This window comes from Tasmannia lanceolata, unplaced genomic scaffold, assembly GCF_043159265.1.
Source record: "Tasmannia lanceolata isolate RefF3 unplaced genomic scaffold, GAP_Taslan_0.1 ptg000012l, whole genome shotgun sequence".
Classification (NCBI taxonomy): domain Eukaryota; kingdom Viridiplantae; phylum Streptophyta; class Magnoliopsida; order Canellales; family Winteraceae; genus Tasmannia; species Tasmannia lanceolata.
Window position 1 is genome coordinate 13,515,001 of NW_027518689.1, and position 20,000 is coordinate 13,535,000.

A 20,000-nucleotide genomic window follows, 5' to 3' on the forward strand; every position below is an offset into this window, starting at 1 on the left:
CACCACACGTTTTCCCAAGCTTGGGAAAACGTGGCTTGTTTCCTCCTCCCCTATTGTTTAGAGATTTGAAATGATTTTGGGCTAGTTTTACAAACTTTGAAAAAGAGGCATGTGTTTCAAGCTTATTGGTCAAAAGGATTGCCTAAAACTAAAAGAGGCAAGTGACATATTCTAATTGAGTAGGGAATCATGCCAAATTTCCAACATGCACTCCTCTTTTGGACGTTTCTAATTGTCCTTGATTTAATTCTTTATTTGCAAAATTTTGTTGGGACACTTGGCCTCATCTTATTTACTTCCCTTTGCTTCCTAATTTGTGCAAACAATCTCCACCACACAAGCTCCTTCTATTATAGAAGGGTATGTATTTTGGGCATCTAACCCATACGTTTCACAAGTTTGGGAAAGGAATTCTCTAGATATTTTGATCTCATCCCTTTACTCCTTTCTAAATTGCCATCTTTTTAATCTCAACCATTGCTCCAACATAGCAACTCAAGGTAACCTTCACCTATAAATACCTCCTTTATTGCTCCATCTAGGGGAGGAAAAACATTCTTAGCCTTCTCTCCATCCCCCATCAAGATCATCGAATGCTCCATTTTCAGTCTTCTCTCCATCTCCCTCTAAATTCTTCTAGTCCACCTCTCTTTGTTTGTTTTTTATATTTCGGCCAAAACATCTATTTGGCCTCATTCGTCCTCTTGGATTGTTTTGGCTTGAAATTGCACATCAACTAGGAATCATCTTGAGAATCACCATCAAAGGAAGCATCGTATCCAAAAGACTTCACAAGGGAATTCGAAACTCACGGGGGAGCAACATCAAGCTTCGGAAAAGGTAGGCCAACTTGGAATTTTCTTTTATTCTAAAATGGGGAAGCATACAAATTTCTTCAATTTACTAGAATTTTTGGATTGAGAGACTCCCAAATTCACAAATCTTAAAAAAAAAGAAAAAAGAAAAAAAGTCTCTGTTCAATAGATTTCAAGAAACTAAAAGAGAAGAAATTCTTTAATTTTGATCTAAAAGTAATTTGCATGCATCCTCTCTCCCCTCTCTCTCTCTTTTCATTTTTTACCCATAACCCAATTGAACCTATGTTGTGGATAATTTGCCCCCTGTATGTGCTGTACACTTTGTGAACATGGCCCTTTTAATTTAAAATTATCATGCATTATGTGAACCAAAACCCATGCACTGTGTTATGCATGTCCTTACAATCCAGCCCCAATTCACCCATGCACCTAACCCAATCCAGCACTAACCCGCACTCCTTGGCTACAACCCTAACCCACGCCCAATCAGCACCCTACCCCATGCCAAATCAGCCCCACAGACCTAAACCCGCAACCCGACCCTGATTCCACATCAGCCCCACAAATCCGAACCTCGCAACCCGGCCCAGATTCCGCATTAACCCGACCTGAGCCTTACCCAAACCCGAACCTACCCCACGCCCTATCCAATCCCTAACCCCACTCAACCTAACCTGACCTACGTCCAACCCAATCCAGCCTAATCAAACCCCACCCAACCTGGTTCAACTTGAAACTGTACCCAACCTAAGCCGCACTCCTAACCCGCTTCAGCCCCGCAAGCCGCACCCCATCGGCACCCCGAACCCAAAGCCCACGGCCTAATCAGCCTTAACCCCAACGCCTGGCTCAGTCGGCCTTGACTCAAGCTGCAGCCCACTCGGCTCACCCGACACAACTCTCCTGGCGGAACCCAATATCCCACCTCTCTTAGCTATTCTGCAATGTTATCATATCCCCATGCCTAAATTAATCCCAATCGTTCATAGCTATTTCCTCACCTCCCCAACCATCAACTTTCATCCGAACCACACACCCTATATTCTCATCTCTATCCAACAGCCTATCCATATCCAATAGTCCCATTCTCACACCCCATCACTCCATTCATCCGTGGCATAAATCTTAAATGCTACATCCCATGGCCCATGTTCTCATCTCATTCACACCATCAGCCCATCCATAGCATCATCCCACCGAACCATGTACCATCATCCCCACTGTTGCATAACCATCATACCCATACATGCACATCCATTAGTTTCATCCTAGGCAAGCCGTATCACCTAAGCCCAAACCCCTAGCATTCGGCCCTAGCCCAAACCCGCCTAGCGCTTGGTCCAAACCCACCTCCCATGGCCTAGTCGGCCTAATCTAACCCTCACCCAAATCATGGCCATTCGGCCAATCATAGCCAAACCCCTACTCACATCCACTCAGCCACATCCCAACCCGAACCCAGCATGACCCAACTTGAGTCAACCTCTACCCAATCGAATATAATCCAACCCGATCCAAGCAGATCAGCCCAAGCCAACCCAAGTTCAACCCGAGTCGATCCGAGTCAAACCGAGTCAGCCCTTGTTCAACCCAAGTCGATCCGAGTCAGACCGAGTCAGCCCTTGTTCAACCCGAGTCGATCCGAGTCAAACCGAGTCAGCCCAAGTTCAACCCGAGTCGATCCGAGTCAAACTGAGTCAGCCCAAGTTCAACCCGAGTCGATCCGAGTCAAACCAAGTCAGCCCTTGTTCAACCCGAGTCGATCCGAGTCAAACCGAGTCAGCCCAAGTTCAACCCAGCCCATCCAAGTAAACCCAGTCCGGCTCAATCTAATTGGTCCATCCCGTACCTAGCCCGACACCGATCTCGGCATAGACCTTTACCCGAAATTACACTACTTATGCATCCTAATGCTCATACCCACGCCGATGCATCCAATCCTATGCCCAGAACCCATGGCCACACAATACGCATCAAGTCGCACCCCATGACCCATTTGACTTGATCCAACCGAACCTAACCCAACACCCTACTTCCATCCACTTATATCCAGGTTCACCACCACCAGTAGCCTACAATAGCCATCCACAGACCTCATACACTCCCATGCTCCATCTATTGATGCCTTATCCCCATCCCCATCCCATACACCATACATCATCACATACATTCCAACAGACCCAACATGCTTATCCCCATACCCTAACCCCTTATATTCCACATCACTCGGCCATTCACCATAAACTGACCCAACAGTTTCCTCTCCCATTCGACTCAAGCGAGTCGCCATAACAAAGTCACCTAATTGAATCACCTAACTGAGTCACCTTGAACCTGAACCCGAACCGCAACTCGATTTGCAACCCGAATTCATAACCGAGTCCAACCCGGTCTAAGCCGAGTCAACCCGTTAACCCGAGTTCAGCCCGACCAACCAAAACCAACCCGATTCCCAGCCCTTCCAACCCATTCCAATCAAGTCCTACCCAGACCCACCTCAACCCCAACCTAACCATTTGGATCTAACCCGACCCATTTGGACCCAATCCGACTTGACCCAGTTCAACTTGAACTCGACCCAACCAACCAACCCAACAAAATCATGGTCTCATGGCTGAACCAAGGCCCAACCAGGTTCTGACCTTGTAACCAACCCCTCTCCATGGCAGTCTTCCACCAACTTTCCCTATACCCCATCATACCCATAACACATGAACCATGCTATATCTTATGCCCAGCAACACATGTACATGAATGTTCTCAAAACCCAGCAGTGTGTACGGATCCAGCCGAACCCAATTAATTCAAACCGAGTCATCTTTTTTATATTCTCCAACCCAATCAAGTCGCAACCCAATGACTCAACTGAGTAACCGAGTTGTGTCCCCAACTTCCTAACCAAGTCATACTCCGCATAACCGAATAACAACCATTTTCGAAACCAATTTGTCCAGTTCAAACCAAAGTTAAAACCCACTAGCAAAATACCCAATGGTTTCAAAACCGATCTCGCTTGGCCTATCTCATAGATTCGCCTCTTGAATCCTCACAATCCAATTTCTTAATGATTCTTTCAAAGCTTAAATTCAAATCCAAATCCGAAGGCCCAATTCCAAAATCCAAACTTGAGTCTTTACTCCAAGATCTCATCTCAAATCCCAAGTTCAGTCGCACCTTTCTCCATCCTTCTCGTTCCCCTACACCTTTCTTCATCCCTTCCATTCCCCTATTCACTCTTTCCTTTTCCTTAAACCCTTTTTGCATGTTAGATATTTTCTTTTACTTAGTTGCATGATTAGTTGCATGTTTAGATTTCTTTAAATTATTCTTATCGTAAGCTTAGAATCACATGCTAGTTGTTTTGCTTTTTAGTATGCTAGTTGCTTTCTTTGCATGATTAGTTGTGTTTGTTAAATTTGGAACTCAAAAGAATTCAAAAATCTTAAAAGAATCTAAGAACTAGTAATCATCTAAGATGAAAAATCCCAATTCTAGGCTCTAAACTTAGAGACCACATTCTAGATTTTCAAAATAGAATTCTTAGAATCCAAAATTCACAAATATACTAGGAATGTAACTTAGGTCCATTGCATTAAATCTAGGTTCATATAGCATAAGTCACTCCACTTCAGATTAATCAACCTAATTCAACCCAAAACAAATCTCCTCAATCTTAAAACAATCACATAGGCACATAGGCATGTAGTTGCATGTAGGATGCACTCCTGGCCCGCATGAGTCTAAACTGTGAACGGCTAAAAGAATTAGAGTGCATTTAGGTTAATAAAATTCACATTCACCCCATTTAGGAAATACATTGAAATTAGATCATAGGATGCATGTCCCGTAGTTAGCACATTAATAGAGAGTTGAATGAGCCATTTAAAATAAATTTAAAAGAGTTAGCTTTTAGAATCGAAGACCGATTATCGGGCAAGAATGGTGCATGTGGTGGATAACTCCCCATACCTTCCATTCTTGCAACCAGGTAGCGAGTCTAGATTTCTGGTTAATTACGAGTCCTAGATCTCACATCTAGGTGGCGACTCTGTCAGTCTCTTTTGTGTGGAATTCGGATTGCTTTAGCGATCCCAAGTTCACATAAAAGATGAATTAAAATCAACAATTAAAATGCACACGCCAATCGCGTGGGTACGAGAGACCAAGAGAGGGCTTGGCGGCACGCGCCCCACCTCTCTCGCGGGATCGGGTCCCACAGTTTGGCGACTCTGCTGGGGACCACCTAACTTCATTACAATTCCAAAGGCTAATTCATTTGAATTTAATTTAACTGGCTCATAAAAACTCTATATTTGTTAGATTAGTTTGTCTTGTTTTATCTTCTCATCACATTTTACTTGAACTTAATCTAACAAAACCTGAAGGCATCATAGATTGCGCGAACTTATTGCACACACTTACATCACTTGCATCTAAACCCTGCATCTCACATGCACACACGTCCTATTTTAGGAACCCGGAGTGTTATCTAGCATGGTTGACTGGGATTTCATCACCTGGTGCCTCTGTGCTAGAGAAGCATTCCACCCTTAGCCTAGCACCTTATGGTGCGTAAACGGATCTCTTGTTCACGTACTGATACGCCGGACACTGGTACAGTATATCGAACATGGATTCGCGCTAAGGGAACTCTTGGCCTTACCCCTAGATTAACCCACACATGCATGTAGAATACGAACACATGTACATCACGTGTGTGAGCCTAGCTTAGGACATCCTACCCATTTGTGTCTAGATTAGGCCGTGGTCCATCTTCCAATGGCTACGATCGGTTCTTAAGTACACAAACAAAGTCATGAGTCGAGATCCTCTCTCCACTCCGCTAGATTAGGATTAGGGTTGATGCCTTCAGGTAGCACTGTTAAAATGCACAAAGATTAAAAGATTTTCCTTTGGGGTTAGGATATAAATCCCATCTTTCCTAAGATCTCATAGGATTAGTCATTCATGATCTATCCGTTGAAAGCAATCCTATGCTATCTGATCCCATCCCTTGATCATACGATTTTCAAACTTCTATTATGTGATTCGATCATGTATCCATACTTTCTTTATACTGGCAGGAACTTATCCTAATCTCGTGTTCATGTAATCCTGATCATTCTTTATCCCTTCTCTTGGCTTGCAGGCATCATGTCTACTCATGCAATTCTTGATTGGATCCGTGGTACATTAAGAGAATCCCATATCTATGCCATAAGTGAGCAAGAGAAAAATCTCTTCGGCTACGTGGCGACCATCAAGCTCGATTGGGGATTACTCTATGCCGCATCAGAGTGTTGGGATCCCGATCATCATGTCTTCCGTTTTGGCAACCTAGAAATGTGTCCCACCTTTGAAGAATGGTGTGCCTTATTGGAATATCCTGTGGATGGCCCTCTAGTGAAGCCATCCTGTGTTCCAGATTATCGTCCTTTGTTCCTTCGCTTGATGAATAATCCAGATGAATCCATGAACTCTTTCATCAAAGGCCAAGAAGTGTCAATGCAGCAGCTGATTGATATTTATCCTCCTATTGGACACATTGGTGCTGTTGATATTCAAAAAGCCCGACGTCGCGCTTTGAGATTCTGCTCCTTTGCTAGGTTCCTCATTGTCCAGCCTTCTCGCTTTGCTTCAGCTGTTCTCTTGGACCTCGTCGATCAAATGGATCGTGGTGCCAATCCAATTCCTACTATGCTTGCAGAAACCTTCAATGGATTGGATGATATGGCTCGTCTTCGTGCTAGTTCAGGTCCAGGCTCTTATGTTCGCTCCTTCGCTGGTTCTTTCTCAGGATGTCCTGCATTACTCCAGGTGTGGTTATGCCACAAGCTAAAAATTGCAGCTCCTGTCCATTTCGATCATACGTTATACACATTCAGTGAATGGCGTCATGATATTTCTTTCGATCATAAAAGCGATTGGGTTGAATGGTTAAATTCTCGCCAACAAGATCAAATTTATTGGCAAATTCCTGGAATCCAAGAAGCTGTCTTCAACATTGGAGAAGCTAACTACGTTCGCCTTCTCGGTCTCAAAAAGACTTCATTTTATCTTCCTGCCAGAATTCTACGTCAGTATGGAAGGGAGCAATCCATTGCGCCTCCCCTTTGTCATTTCTATCCGCCTGAGGATCTCAAGCCCAAGATTGTCAAAGCCGTTTCATCTGCTTGGGATGTCAAAATCATCAAGCCTTTAAAAGAGTCAGCTGAACAAGATTGTCGTCCAAAGAAGAAGTCTAAAAAGAATGCTTAGTTCCATGTTTAATCTTATCCATTTATCTTTGAAAAAATGAACCCTGTACTCGAGTTTTAATGTTTGATCAATAAAGTTCATCTTTCTCTCTCATTATCTTGGTCTATGCGTGCATCATTGTCTACTTCTTTCTGATTTTAAAATATGTCTTTCAAATATTTCAGGGCAGTAAACATCATAGCTAACCCTACTACTCCTTGGGTTCGGGTCTCTTCGCGATTGGCGAGGAAATCTGTATCCCCGCCACCTTCTCTAAGAACCCCAGCATCTCCTTCTTTCCCATCCTCATCCTCACCAATGGCAGATAACCAAGATGGCCTTCCACCCGCTGCTATTACCGATACTCTTACCTTGATTCTCCAGCAACTTCAAGAACTCAAAGAGGAGAACCGAGTTATCAAGGCTCAGCTTTCTGAAAAGTTGGGACCGTCATTGTCCAAGGATAAAGGGCCTATGCACCAAGCAGCTACTTCAGCAGCGCCTGCCCAACCAATGTTCATCAATATCCCTGATAAAGCCGAAGAAGACTTAGAAAAAGAGCAGTACAGCGAGGATCGCGGTAGGCCTTCTCAGCTCATGGTTGATAAGTCTGTTATGGAGAAATTAGAGACTCTTACCAAGAAAGTTCAAGACTTTCAGTTTCAAGACCAGGGTGGTTTCAATCCCAGTGATCTTACTCTATTTCCCGAAATCCGCCTTCCTGCTAATTTTCAAATGCCAGATTTCGACAAATATGATGGTGTGGGTTGTCCAATCACACATTTGCAAATGTTCACCATCATGTGTCAGCCTCAAGGCTTATCTCCTGAGCAAATGGCTCAATTGTTCCCAGTTTCCCTAACCAAGGTTGCTAGAAGATGGTTCATGGTCTTGGACAAAACTCGTTACAGGACATGGAAGGATATCGGCGAGCAATTCATCAGGCAGTTCAAATATGATGATGGGACAGAAATCACCAGAAAGGATTTAGAGAGAACAAAGCAAGACTCGAGGGAATCCTTTCTGATTTTTGTGAAAAGATGGAGGAGAATAGCAGCTCAGATGATGGAGCGTCCGTCTGAGGAAGAGCAAGTCCAGATAATCATGAAAAATATTTCCCCCCAGCTCCAATATCACATGTCTTTGCAATACTATCCAGACTTCAAACACTTCATAGTGGCAGGTACCCAGATAGAGGAGGCTATGGCTCAAGGTGTATTCAACCGTAGCAACCCAAACCCTAGAGATTTCAAAAAGTCCCCTCCAGCCCAAGTCAATAGCATTTCCCGTTCCAATGCTCAATCCTCTAGGTCCCAAGAACCTCTAGTAATGGACTATGCTCAAACCGCAACCGCACCTCGGCAACAAACCCGGGTAGAATTTACCCCTCTCCCCATTCCATCTTCAGAGGTGCTTAAGCAATGTCTGGCTTCAGGTCGCATAACCCTACCTGCCATCCGGCCTCCACCCAATCCTCTACCTGCAAATTGGCGAGCTGACTTACACTGTGAGTACCACAGAGGTCCTGGTCATCTTACTGACAACTGCATTGCCTTGAAATACAGAATCCAGAAACTCATTGATGAGAAAGTCATTGCGTTCCAGCCAAAACCCAATGTTACCCAAAACCCACTACCTGGTCATGCAAATCCTCCTGCTGCCGTTAATGCCATAACCATAGGAGATCCTGAGTTTGACCCTCTCACCCTCATATGTGCCTTAGAACCCATCTCTGAACCCCAAATCATATTCTGTGATGAATCATACCTAAGAGAGTCTGTACCTCCCTTGGTAATCACCTATGAGCCACAAGTCCCTCAAATTATCACTTATGATGAGCCTGAATTGGATGAAGTCAGACATGTGACAAGGGGCCGAAGAATTTTCAAACCTGCTGAATTGAGAGTCGAAAATCCAGGGGCATTGGCTCGAGGAGAGGAGCCGCAATATGTGAAAGATCCAGATGATGAAGTTGTGCAGCAGTTGAAGAAAACTCAGGCTGTTATATCTGTATGGGGATTATTGATAGCATCAAAGAAACACAGAGAAGCCGTGTTAAAAGAATTAAATACCACACAGGTATCATCAGAGATATCTCCGGAGCAACTGGCTGAAGTTGTTGCTCTAACCCAGGCCACCAGGGCCATTAGTTTCTCAGATCAGGAGTTGCCTCCTCAAGGTCGGAATCATGCTAGAGCTCTTCATGTTACTATTGTCTGTGGAGGCAAGAAAGTACCGTCTGTGTTGGTAGATAACGGATCCGCCTTGAATGTGTGTCCATTGAGAACTGCCATTACCTTGGGTTTCGGTCCCACTGATTTTGCCGAATCAACCCTTGGTATCCTCGCATATGACAACACCCGCAGAAATGTGGTTGGAGTCCTCACCACCAAGATTGTTATAGGCGGTCAAGAATTTGAGGTTGAGTTTCAAGTTATTGATATCAAAGCCTCGTTCAATATGCTTCTAGGACGTCCATGGTTGCATAAGGAAGGTGCTGTTGCTTCAACCCTTCACCAAAAACTGAAGTTCATCAAAGATGGGAAGTTGTTCACTGTCAGAGGTGACGAAGAGCCAGAAATAGGGCAGATAACAGGAGAAACCTTGATCCTTCCAGTTGCAAAAGCAGATGACTACAACTTGAATGGTTTCGCATTCGACGTTGCTGCTATTTCTTATAAGGACGCCTCTCGGGAGGAGTTGTATTTGCCTTTTGCCATCAGTCCTGTGGTGGCCAAGATGATGAGAAAAATGAATTACTTCCCTGGTATGAATTTGGGCCGTGATCCAAGCAAGGCATCTCACTGGCGCCCAATCAAAGCAAACCATGGAATTTTCGGTCTTGGATATGTACCTACTGAGGAGGAGGAGGAAGCCATGGAAGAATTGTTGAAATTGAAGGAAGAAGTCCGCCGCACTGGAAGGGTACTCCCGATGGCTCCATATTCCTTATCGATGAATGGTCATTTTATCAAAGAAGGTGAGACCTCTACATACTATGGGTTTTCTGAACCATGGTATGACTCAGTGACAGGGATCATGATACCCGGTTTTGAAATATTCAGTGGCCTTACTCTCCCAGAAACAGAACCGCCGATATATTATGTTGAGAAAGTTGTTGAGGACTGGTTAGTCTACCTTGAGCCAGATGTGCTGGGATCTTTATTTGAAGAAAATGTGCCAGATGTTGATTACTATTCTGAAGAACAAGAAGAGACAGATTGTGAAGATGTGCTGGTGGCAGTTATTCAGAGTAATGATACCTTTACTGAACCTCAGAGTCAGATTGCACCTGCAACAGAAAATCTTTCAAACTGGAGTTCTGATGTTTTTCCATCTTATTTTATTGCTAAGTCAAGTCTAGTCAAGTCGATTGAATCAGTGTCAGTGCCTAGTCCAGGCGAGTCATTTTCTGAGTTTATTTACTATGTGAATCCTGAGCCTGTTCAGGATGAGTCCGATAATAATAATGTAATTTCTTTCAATTCAATGAAATCTGATTCTCAGTATGTCTCTGTGTTTGCTTCTGACTTTAATAATAATGATAACACTCCCTCCTCAGACGAGGAAGAAGGGATCGATGAAACTCCCCTTGAATTGCAGCATATGCTCAAACAAGAGGAGGAGCGCCGAGCCCAGCCTCTTAAAGATGAAATCGAAGTTATAAACATCGGAACAGAAGATTTAATACAGGAAATACGAATTGGAAATACTCTATCCTCTGAAGAGCGCGATGAATTAATAAACCTACTTAAGGAATATAAAGAAGTTTTTGCCTGGTCCTACAAAGATATGCCCGGGCTGAGTGAAGACATTGTTCAGCACAAGCTACCTTTGTTGCCAGAAATTAAACCTAAAAAGCAGAAGCTAAGGAGAATGAAGCCCGAGTGGGTCTTGAAAGTAGAAGAAGAGGTTACTAAGCAATTGAATGCTGGATTTCTGCAAGTGGTGGAATATCCAGAATGGCTCGCAAATATAGTACCTGTACCCAAGAAAGATGGAAAGGTGAGAATGTGTGTAGATTTCAGGGATTTGAACAAGGCAAGTCCAAAGGATGATTTTCCTCTACCACATATCGATACCCTGGTAGACAATACGGCCGGGCATGAATTACTATCGTTCATGGATGGTTTCTCGGGCTACAATCAAATTAAGATGGCACCCGAGGACATGGCTAAGACCTCGTTCATTACACAATGGGGGACATATTGCTATCGGGTAATGCCATTTGGTCTTAAGAATGCTGGTGCGACATACCAAAGAGCAGCTACAGCCTTACTCCATGACATGATACATAGAGAAGTCGAAGTTTATGTCGATGATATGATCGTAAAAGCCAAGGAAAGGAGAGATCACATCCCGAACCTTAAGAAGTTCTTCGAAAGAATTCTCAAATACCAGCTTCGCCTGAATCCTAGCAAGTGTGTATTCGGGGTTACCTCTGGTAAGTTGCTTGGATTCATGGTGAGTCAAAGGGGTATAGAGGTGGATCCTCAGAAAATTAAGGCTATCCAGGAGATGCCGCCGCCTAAAACCGAGAAGGAAATTCGGGGATTCCTAGGAAGGATACAGTTCCTAAGGCGATTCATCGCTCATCTGACATCAACCTGTGAACCTATCTTTAAGCTCTTAAAGAAGAACTCTTCCAAAGAATGGACAGAGGAATGTCAGCAGGCCTTTGAAAAGATAAAGCAAAGTTTGTCTGAACCACCGATAGTAGCACCAGTGATACCAGGGCATCCTTTGCTGCTTTACTTGTCAGTAACAGAAACCACAATGGGTTGTATGTTAGCACAGCAAGATCCAGAAACCAAGCATGAAAAGGCTGTGTATTATCTCAGTAAGAAAATGTTGGAGTATGAACAGAAATACACTGTCCTAGAAAAAACCTGCTTAGCTCTGGTCTGGGCTACTCAGCGACTCAGGCATTACCTTTTATCACATAAGGTCTTGCTCCTGTCAAGGATGGATCCTCTGAAATATCTCTTTGAAAAACCAGCCTTGACAGGCAGGACTGCCAGATGGTTATTATTGTTGTCTGAGTTTGACATCACCCATGTAACCCAAAAATCAGTAAAGGGCCGAGTCATTGCTGAGCAATTGGCAGAAGCACCCCGAGAAGAAAATCAGCCTTTCAAGCCGATGTTCCCAGATGAAGAGATCATGATGATAGAAGATGAATATCCAGAAACTGGTTGGATCCTATATTTTGATGGAGCAGCAAACCAAGCAGGACAAGGAGTAGGGGCATTGCTTGTGTCACCTCGAAATGAGCATGTTCCCCTTGCCGTTAAGTTACAATTCAATTGCACCAACAATATGGCAGAGTATGAAGCATGCATTGTTGGGCTTGAGGCTGCATTGGCCTTAGGCATAGAGAATCTTGACGTATATGGAGATTCGAAGTTAATCATTTGCCAAACTCAAGGAGAATGGAGAACCAAAGAAGAAAAGCTATTGCCATATCATGAGTACTTGGATGCTCTTGCTAAACAATTCCAGTGCATCACTTTCAGTTATCTGCCAAGGTTGAAGAATAGATTTGCCGATGCCTTAGCAACATTAGCTTCTATGATTGACATACCTCATAATATGAAGATGAGGCCCATCACGGTTCAAGAGCAATGGGCTCCTGCATATGTTGATGCTATAGAGATAGCTGCAAGATGTCCCGATGGTAAACCATGGTATTCGGACATAAAGAACTACATCTCAGGCCAGGGGCATCCCAATGAGGCATCAAGTAAAGAAATAAGGACTTTGCAGAGATTGGCAGCTAATTTTGTCATTTGTGGAGGAGAGTTGTATCGACGGTCTTTCGATGGAATTCAACTCTTATGTGTCACTGAAGATCAGGCAGAAGAAATTCTCGCAGATATTCATGAAGGGGTGTGTGGGCCTCATATGAATGGAAAGATGCTGGCAAAGAAGATCCTACGTCTGGGGTACTATTGGCCAACATTGGAAACAGATTGTCATACATTTGTGAAGAAATGCTATAAATGTCAAATACATGCGAATCTCATCCATGTACCACCCACCGAATTGCATTCTCTTACCTCTCCTTGGCCGTTTTCGGTATGGGGAATTGACATCATTGGCAAGATTTCACCCAAGTCGTCTAATGGTCACGAGTACATACTCGTTGCAATTGACTACTTCACCAAGTGGGTTGAGGCCGCTTCTTATGCAAAGCTTACATCCGCATCAGTTGCCAAATTCATGCGCACCAACATCATTTGCAGATATGGAATTCCCCATGAACTTATCTCAGATAACGGATCTCATTTCAAGAAAGAAGTAATCACTCTTTGCGAAGAGTTCAAGATTAAGCATCATAAATCCTCACCTTATCGGCCGCAGACAAATGGAGCGGTAGAAGCTGCAAACAAGAATGTCAAGACTATCATTAGTAAAATGTCAGAAACTTATAAGGATTGGTCGAATAAGTTGCCGTATGCCTTGTGGGCTTACAGAACATCAATTAGATCTTCAACTGGGGCAACCCCCTACTCTCTTGTTTACGGGATGGAGGCAGTGCTACCTGTTGAGATCCGTGTACCTTCGCTTCGAGTATTGACTGAGGCTAAGTTGCCAGAAAATGAATGGGCAGATGCCAGGTATAAAGAGCTGAACATGCTAGATGAGAAGATGTTAAAGGCGCTTTACCATGTGCAAGGTTACCAGCGCAGAATAGCCCGGGCTTTTAATAAAAAAGTTAAAATCAGAGATCTAGAAGAAGGCAATCTTGTTTTGAAAGAGAATCGAGCACCAGTGTTTGACCCAAGAGGCAAATTCAAGCCAAATTGGTCAGGACCATACATTGTGGACCAAATCTTACCCGGAAAAGCCGTCAAGCTCCGTAATTTAAATAGAGAAATATTACCGGAACCAACAAATCTTGATCAACTCAAGAGGTTCTATGCTTGAACACCAAAAGGCCGTCCTTTGGCCGAATAAATCCCAAATTCATAACCCAAAATTAAAAAATATATAACCTTTTGCAAACCCTTTCGAGCCTAAATAAAACTTTCCTTCAAAACCCAATATACTAGGGGCATCCGCCCTGAACTACGCATGACCTGATCCCTACACCGGGGTACGTAGGCAGCTCGGTCAAATCGAGTTCGGTTGTTTCAAAAGAAGAAAATCAATTATTCCAGGCAGAAGTTGAAAAAAAAAAAAAAAAGAGAGAATAAAGAAAAAATCCATACAAAAAGAAAAGAAAAATTGAAATACCTTCGAATTAGGGGCGTTCGCCCTGAACTACGCATGACCTGATTCCTACACTGGGATACGTAGGCAACCTATTCACAGGTTCGGTCGAAATTCTTGCAAAACCTTAAGCCATTCTTTGAAAAGCCCTACCTCACCTATAAAGTCCTTTTTGGTGTTCAAGTAAAAAGAAAAAGAAAATGAAAAAATAAAGAAAAAGAAAAAAAATGGAGCTTGAAGATCCGCTAGATTGAAAACCTGAAAAGGCGATCTAGACAAAATTTAGGATCATTCCCCTGCTAAGTTGAAAACCTGAAAGGGCGGCTTAGGCAAAAGTTAAGGGGGTGGCCTGCTGAGTCGAAAACCTGAAAAGGCGATTCAGGCAAAAGTTAAGGCCGAGCGGTCCGCCAAGTTAAAAATCCAAAAAGGAAGACTTGGTCGTGGTAAGATGGGGTTCACGCCAGAAGAATTACAGCAATCTCTGAAATCACAGTAGGTCAGGCAAAGCTAATAACAACAATTCCTGAAACTGTGGACATTAATTCCAAAGCAATCCGAAAGTTGATAGAAAGATATATGAAGTATCACTGTATTAAAAATAAGTGAAGATGTTTATCAATGGAGAAACGTTCTTTAAAAGAGGCTAGTCTAACCCAAAAGAAAATACTGATAAGTCAGAAGCATCACGAGATTACTGGAGTAATCTCTCTTGTTTTGTCCTTTTATTACAAGTGTCTGTGATTCTATTTTTTAGAAAAATTTACGAACTCTATTTTTAGAATTGTTGTAGGGTGCAATCACTCTGAAGGCAGGTTCATTAACAGGTTTTGAGGAACTTGGGAAAAGGTGACATTGTCATGAATGGCGAAAAATCTTTGAAGAATGATCCCTGGTCAATGAATAGAAGAAGGATAGAATGCCTCAAACTGGGGCAGGTTGCTAATAAAGTGGCATCTCATATTTAAGCTCTGAAAGTCCTTTGTTGCATGGTGTCATTAAATCCTTTGCTTCTAAAGTTGTTAATTGAAAATTTCGATTTCTCTCAAAGCTCAAATCATCATATCTCTCTGAATTCATTTGAAAAAGATATTTTCTCTCTGAACATCATACAACTATGATGTCTCATTTCCTTGGAATCCGTACAAATACGGTATTTCATTCTCTTCGAGTCCATACAACTATGGTCTCTTATCCCCTTTGAACATCATACAACTATGATGTCTCATTTCCTTGGAATCCGTACAAATATGGTAATTCATTCTCTTCGAGTCCATACAACTATGGTCTCTTATCCCCTTTGAACATCATACAATTATGATGTCTCATTTCCTTGGAATCCGTACAAATACGGTATTTCATTCTCTTCGAGTCCATACAACTATGGTCTCTTATCCCCTTTGAACATCATACAACTATGATGTCTCATTTCCTTGGAATCCGTACAAATACGGTATTTCATTCTCTTCGAGTCCATACAACTATGGTCTGTTATCCCCTTTGAACATCATACAACTATGATGTCTCATTTCCTTGGAATCCGTACAAATACGGTATTTCATTCTCTTCAAGTCCATACAACTATGGTCTTTTATTCCCTTTGAACATCATACAACTATGATGTCTCTTTTTCTTGGAATCCGTACAAATACGGTATTTCATTCTCTTCGAGTCCATACAACTATGGTCTCTTATCCCCTTTGAACGTCATACAACTATGATGTCTCATTTCCTTGAAATCCGTACAAATATGGTATTTCATTCTCTTCGAGTCCATACGACTATGGTCTCTTATTTTCTTTGAGCATCACACAAATGTGACATCTCATTTCTCTCCGAATATCCATTCGAAAATGGTATCTCATTCTCTCGTTGCCCGTTTGTGAACGGCACCGCAGCGGGATTTTCTTTTTTATAACATTCTAGTTCTAGGATTTCATTTAGGGTCTTGCATTATATTAGGTTGCATCTTGTCCAGAGGGTCCTTTGTTGACTAAAGCTACGCAAAATGCTGTTATCTCTTTTGCTTTGGCATCTGGTTACTACGTCACCACTGCCAAAGAGGGACATCTGTAGACACCCTCATTTTGCTATACTTTAACCAACAATAACCTAATATTTTGATCCGTGGAATTTCATTGGTAAAGTATGCACCCTCAAATTTTCTGAAAACCAAAATGATAAAGAGATGTACTGATTAGATCCGAAAAATTGAAAAATACCCTGACTGGTGAATTTAGTGTGTTAAATCCATGTGAGAGTCCCTCTATCATGGATTTATATGTTTTGGGTCATTAATATCTCGATCTGACTTTACGGATCATCAATCGGGACAAAATAAGCTAGGATCACTTCACAGCCCGGGACCTGATTCCATTCCGAGACCCGATTTCCATAAATCGTTAGATCAGGGGCAGATCTTGACCTGAGTGTCTTTCCTTACTAAGAATTTGTGATCATTTAGTCAAAATAGGATCGATCAAGGTTAATCTCAAATTCAGATTAAACATTGGGTTACTTAATTGAGCAAAAACCCAGTGAAAAGTCACGGATCAAGGCGGGATAAGAGAGATCCGTCGAAATTGTCCCGTTAAATCATCGATATCAAAACTTTCTAATGTCTCAACTATTGTCAATATCATGGTTTAATAGTTTTAACCGTTGGCCCAAAGTTGATCGAATCAGTTGGTTCGTTCGGACCACCAATTTACTCGATCTTTGAAAAAATGATCTACCGACGGAGATCGAAGGCTCGCATTGGTTGAAAATTCTGAAAACAGTTTTCTATAGCAATATTGGGCTTAAATGAACGAGAAAAAATCAGGGATTCCAAAGGCGAAAGAATTATCGGAGTCGGATGCCAAAATCTCCGGAAAACGACATTTTTTCATTTTCGAGAGAGTTCTCTTTCCTCACCCTCTCTCTCTCCTCTCACCACACGTTTTCCCAAGCTTGGGAAAACGTGGCTTGTTTCCTCCTCCCCTATTGTTTAGAGATTTGAAATGATTTTGGGCTAGTTTTACAAACTTTGAAAAAGAGGCATGTGTTTCAAGCTTATTGGTCAAAAGGATTGCCTAAAACTAAAAGAGGCAAGTGACATATTCTAATTGAGTAGGGAATCATGCCAAATTTCCAACATGCACTCCTCTTTTGGACGTTTCTAATTGTCCTTGATTTAATTCTTTATTTGCAAAATTTTGTTGGGACACTTGGCCTCATCTTATTTACTTCCCTTTGCTTCCTAATTTGTGCAAACAATCTCCACCACACAAGCTCCTTCTATTATAGAAGGGTATGTATTTTGGGCATCTAACCCATACGTTTCACAAGTTTGGGAAAGGAATTCTCTAGATATTTTGATCTCATCCCTTTACTCCTTTCTAAATTGCCATCTTTTTAATCTCAACCATTGCTCCAACATAGCAACTCAAGGTAACCTTCACCTATAAATACCTCCTTTATTGCTCCATCTAGGGGAGGAAAAACATTCTTAGCCTTCTCTCCATCCCCCATCAAGATCATCGAATGCTCCATTTTCAGTCTTCTCTCCATCTCCCTCTAAATTCTTCTAGTCCACCTCTCTTTGTTTGTTTTTTATATTTCGGCCAAAACATCTATTTGGCCTCATTCGTCCTCTTGGATTGTTTTGGCTTGAAATTGCACATCAACTAGGAATCATCTTGAGAATCACCATCAAAGGAAGCATCGTATCCAAAAGACTTCACAAGGGAATTCGAAACTCACGGGGGAGCAACATCAAGCTTCGGAAAAGGTAGGCCAACTTGGAATTTTCTTTTATTCTAAAATGGGGAAGCATACAAATTTCTTCAATTTACTAGAATTTTTGGATTGAGAGACTCCCAAATTCACAAATCTTAAAAAAAAAGAAAAAAGAAAAAAAGTCTCTGTTCAATAGATTTCAAGAAACTAAAAGAGAAGAAATTCTTTAATTTTGATCTAAAAGTAATTTGCATGCATCCTCTCTCCCCTCTCTCTCTCTTTTCATTTTTTACCCATAACCCAATTGAACCTATGTTGTGGATAATTTGCCCCCTGTATGTGCTGTACACTTTGTGAACATGGCCCTTTTAATTTAAAATTATCATGCATTATGTGAACCAAAACCCATGCACTGTGTTATGCATGTCCTTACAATCCAGCCCCAATTCACCCATGCACCTAACCCAATCCAGCACTAACCCGCACTCCTTGGCTACAACCCTAACCCACGCCCAATCAGCACCCTACCCCATGCCAAATCAGCCCCACAGACCTAAACCCGCAACCCGACCCTGATTCCGCATCAGCCCCACAAATCCGAACCTCGCAACCCGGCCCAGATTCCGCATTAACCCGACCTGAGCCTTACCCAAACCCGAACCTACCCCACGCCCTATCCAATCCCTAACCCCACTCAACCTAACCTGACCTACGTCCAACCCAATCCAGCCTAATCAAACCCCACCCAACCTGGTTCAACTTGAAACTGTACCCAACCTAAGCCGCACTCCTAACCCGCTTCAGCCCCGCAAGCCGCACCCCATCGGCACCCCGAACCCAAAGCCCACGGCCTAATCAGCCTTAACCCCAACGCCTGGCTCAGTCGGCCTTGACTCAAGCTGCAGCCCACTCGGCTCACCCGACACAACTCTCCTGGCGGAACCCAATATCCCACCTCTCTTAGCTATTCTGCAATGTTATCATATCCCCATGCCTAAATTAATCCCAATCGTTCATAGCTATTTCCTCACCTCCCCAACCATCAACTTTCATCCGAACCACACACCCTATATTCTCATCTCTATCCAACAGCCTATCCATATCCAATAGTCCCATTCTCACACCCCATCACTCCATTCATCCGTGGCATAAATCTTAAATGCTACATCCCATGGCCCATGTTCTCATCTCATTCACACCATCAGCCCATCCATAGCATCATCCCACCGAACCATGTACCATCATCCCCACTGTTGCATAACCATCATACCCATACATGCACATCCATTAGTTTCATCCTAGGCAAGCCGTATCACCTAAGCCCAAACCCCTAGCATTCGGCCCTAGCCCAAACCCGCCTAGCGCTTGGTCCAAACCCACCTCCCATGGCCTAGTCGGCCTAATCTAACCCTCACCCAAATCATGGCCATTCGGCCAATCATAGCCAAACCCCTACTCACATCCACTCAGCCACATCCCAACCCGAACCCAGCATGACCCAACTTGAGTCAACCTCTACCCAATCGAATATAATCCAACCCGATCCAAGCAGATCAGCCCAAGCCAACCCAAGTTCAACCCGAGTCGATCCGAGTCAAACCGAGTCAGCCCTTGTTCAACCCAAGTCGATCCGAGTCAGACCGAGTCAGCCCTTGTTCAACCCGAGTCGATCCGAGTCAAACCGAGTCAGCCCAAGTTCAACCCGAGTCGATCCGAGTCAAACTGAGTCAGCCCAAGTTCAACCCGAGTCGATCCGAGTCAAACCAAGTCAGCCCTTGTTCAACCCGAGTCGATCCGAGTCAAACCGAGTCAGCCCAAGTTCAACCCAGCCCATCCAAGTAAACCCAGTCCGGCTCAATCTAATTGGTCCATCCCGTACCTAGCCCGACACCGATCTCGGCATAGACCTTTACCCGAAATTACACTACTTATGCATCCTAATGCTCATACCCACGCCGATGCATCCAATCCTATGCCCAGAACCCATGGCCACACAATACGCATCAAGTCGCA

At 43.1% G+C, this 20,000-nt stretch overlaps 2 protein-coding genes across 2 annotated transcripts in view; one reads left to right on the plus strand and one right to left on the minus strand.

The window, feature by feature from the left end:
* LOC143888562 (uncharacterized) overlaps positions 1–3,108 on the minus strand; it is a 71,751-nt gene extending 68,643 nt beyond the window's left edge. The window contains exon 1 of the mRNA XM_077393008.1: positions 2,912–3,108. Within this exon, the coding sequence (XP_077249123.1) occupies positions 2,912–3,108 (197 nt within the window). The remainder of the gene's footprint in view (positions 1–2,911) is intronic.
* LOC143887084 (uncharacterized) lies at positions 384–7,116 on the plus strand. The gene is made up of 2 exons (XM_077391195.1): positions 384–840; positions 5,968–7,116. The coding sequence occupies exon 2, from the start codon at positions 5,973–5,975 to the stop codon at positions 7,074–7,076; it is 1,104 nt and encodes a 367-aa protein (XP_077247310.1). The 5' UTR covers positions 384–840; positions 5,968–5,972; the 3' UTR covers positions 7,077–7,116.
* Positions 7,117–20,000: the final 12,884 nt, after the last annotated feature.

Excerpts from the sequence above, each read along its gene's own strand:
- LOC143887084 (XM_077391195.1), top strand. The coding sequence starts at position 5,973 with ATGTCTACTCATGCAATTCTTGATTGGATCCGTGGTACATTAAGAGAA.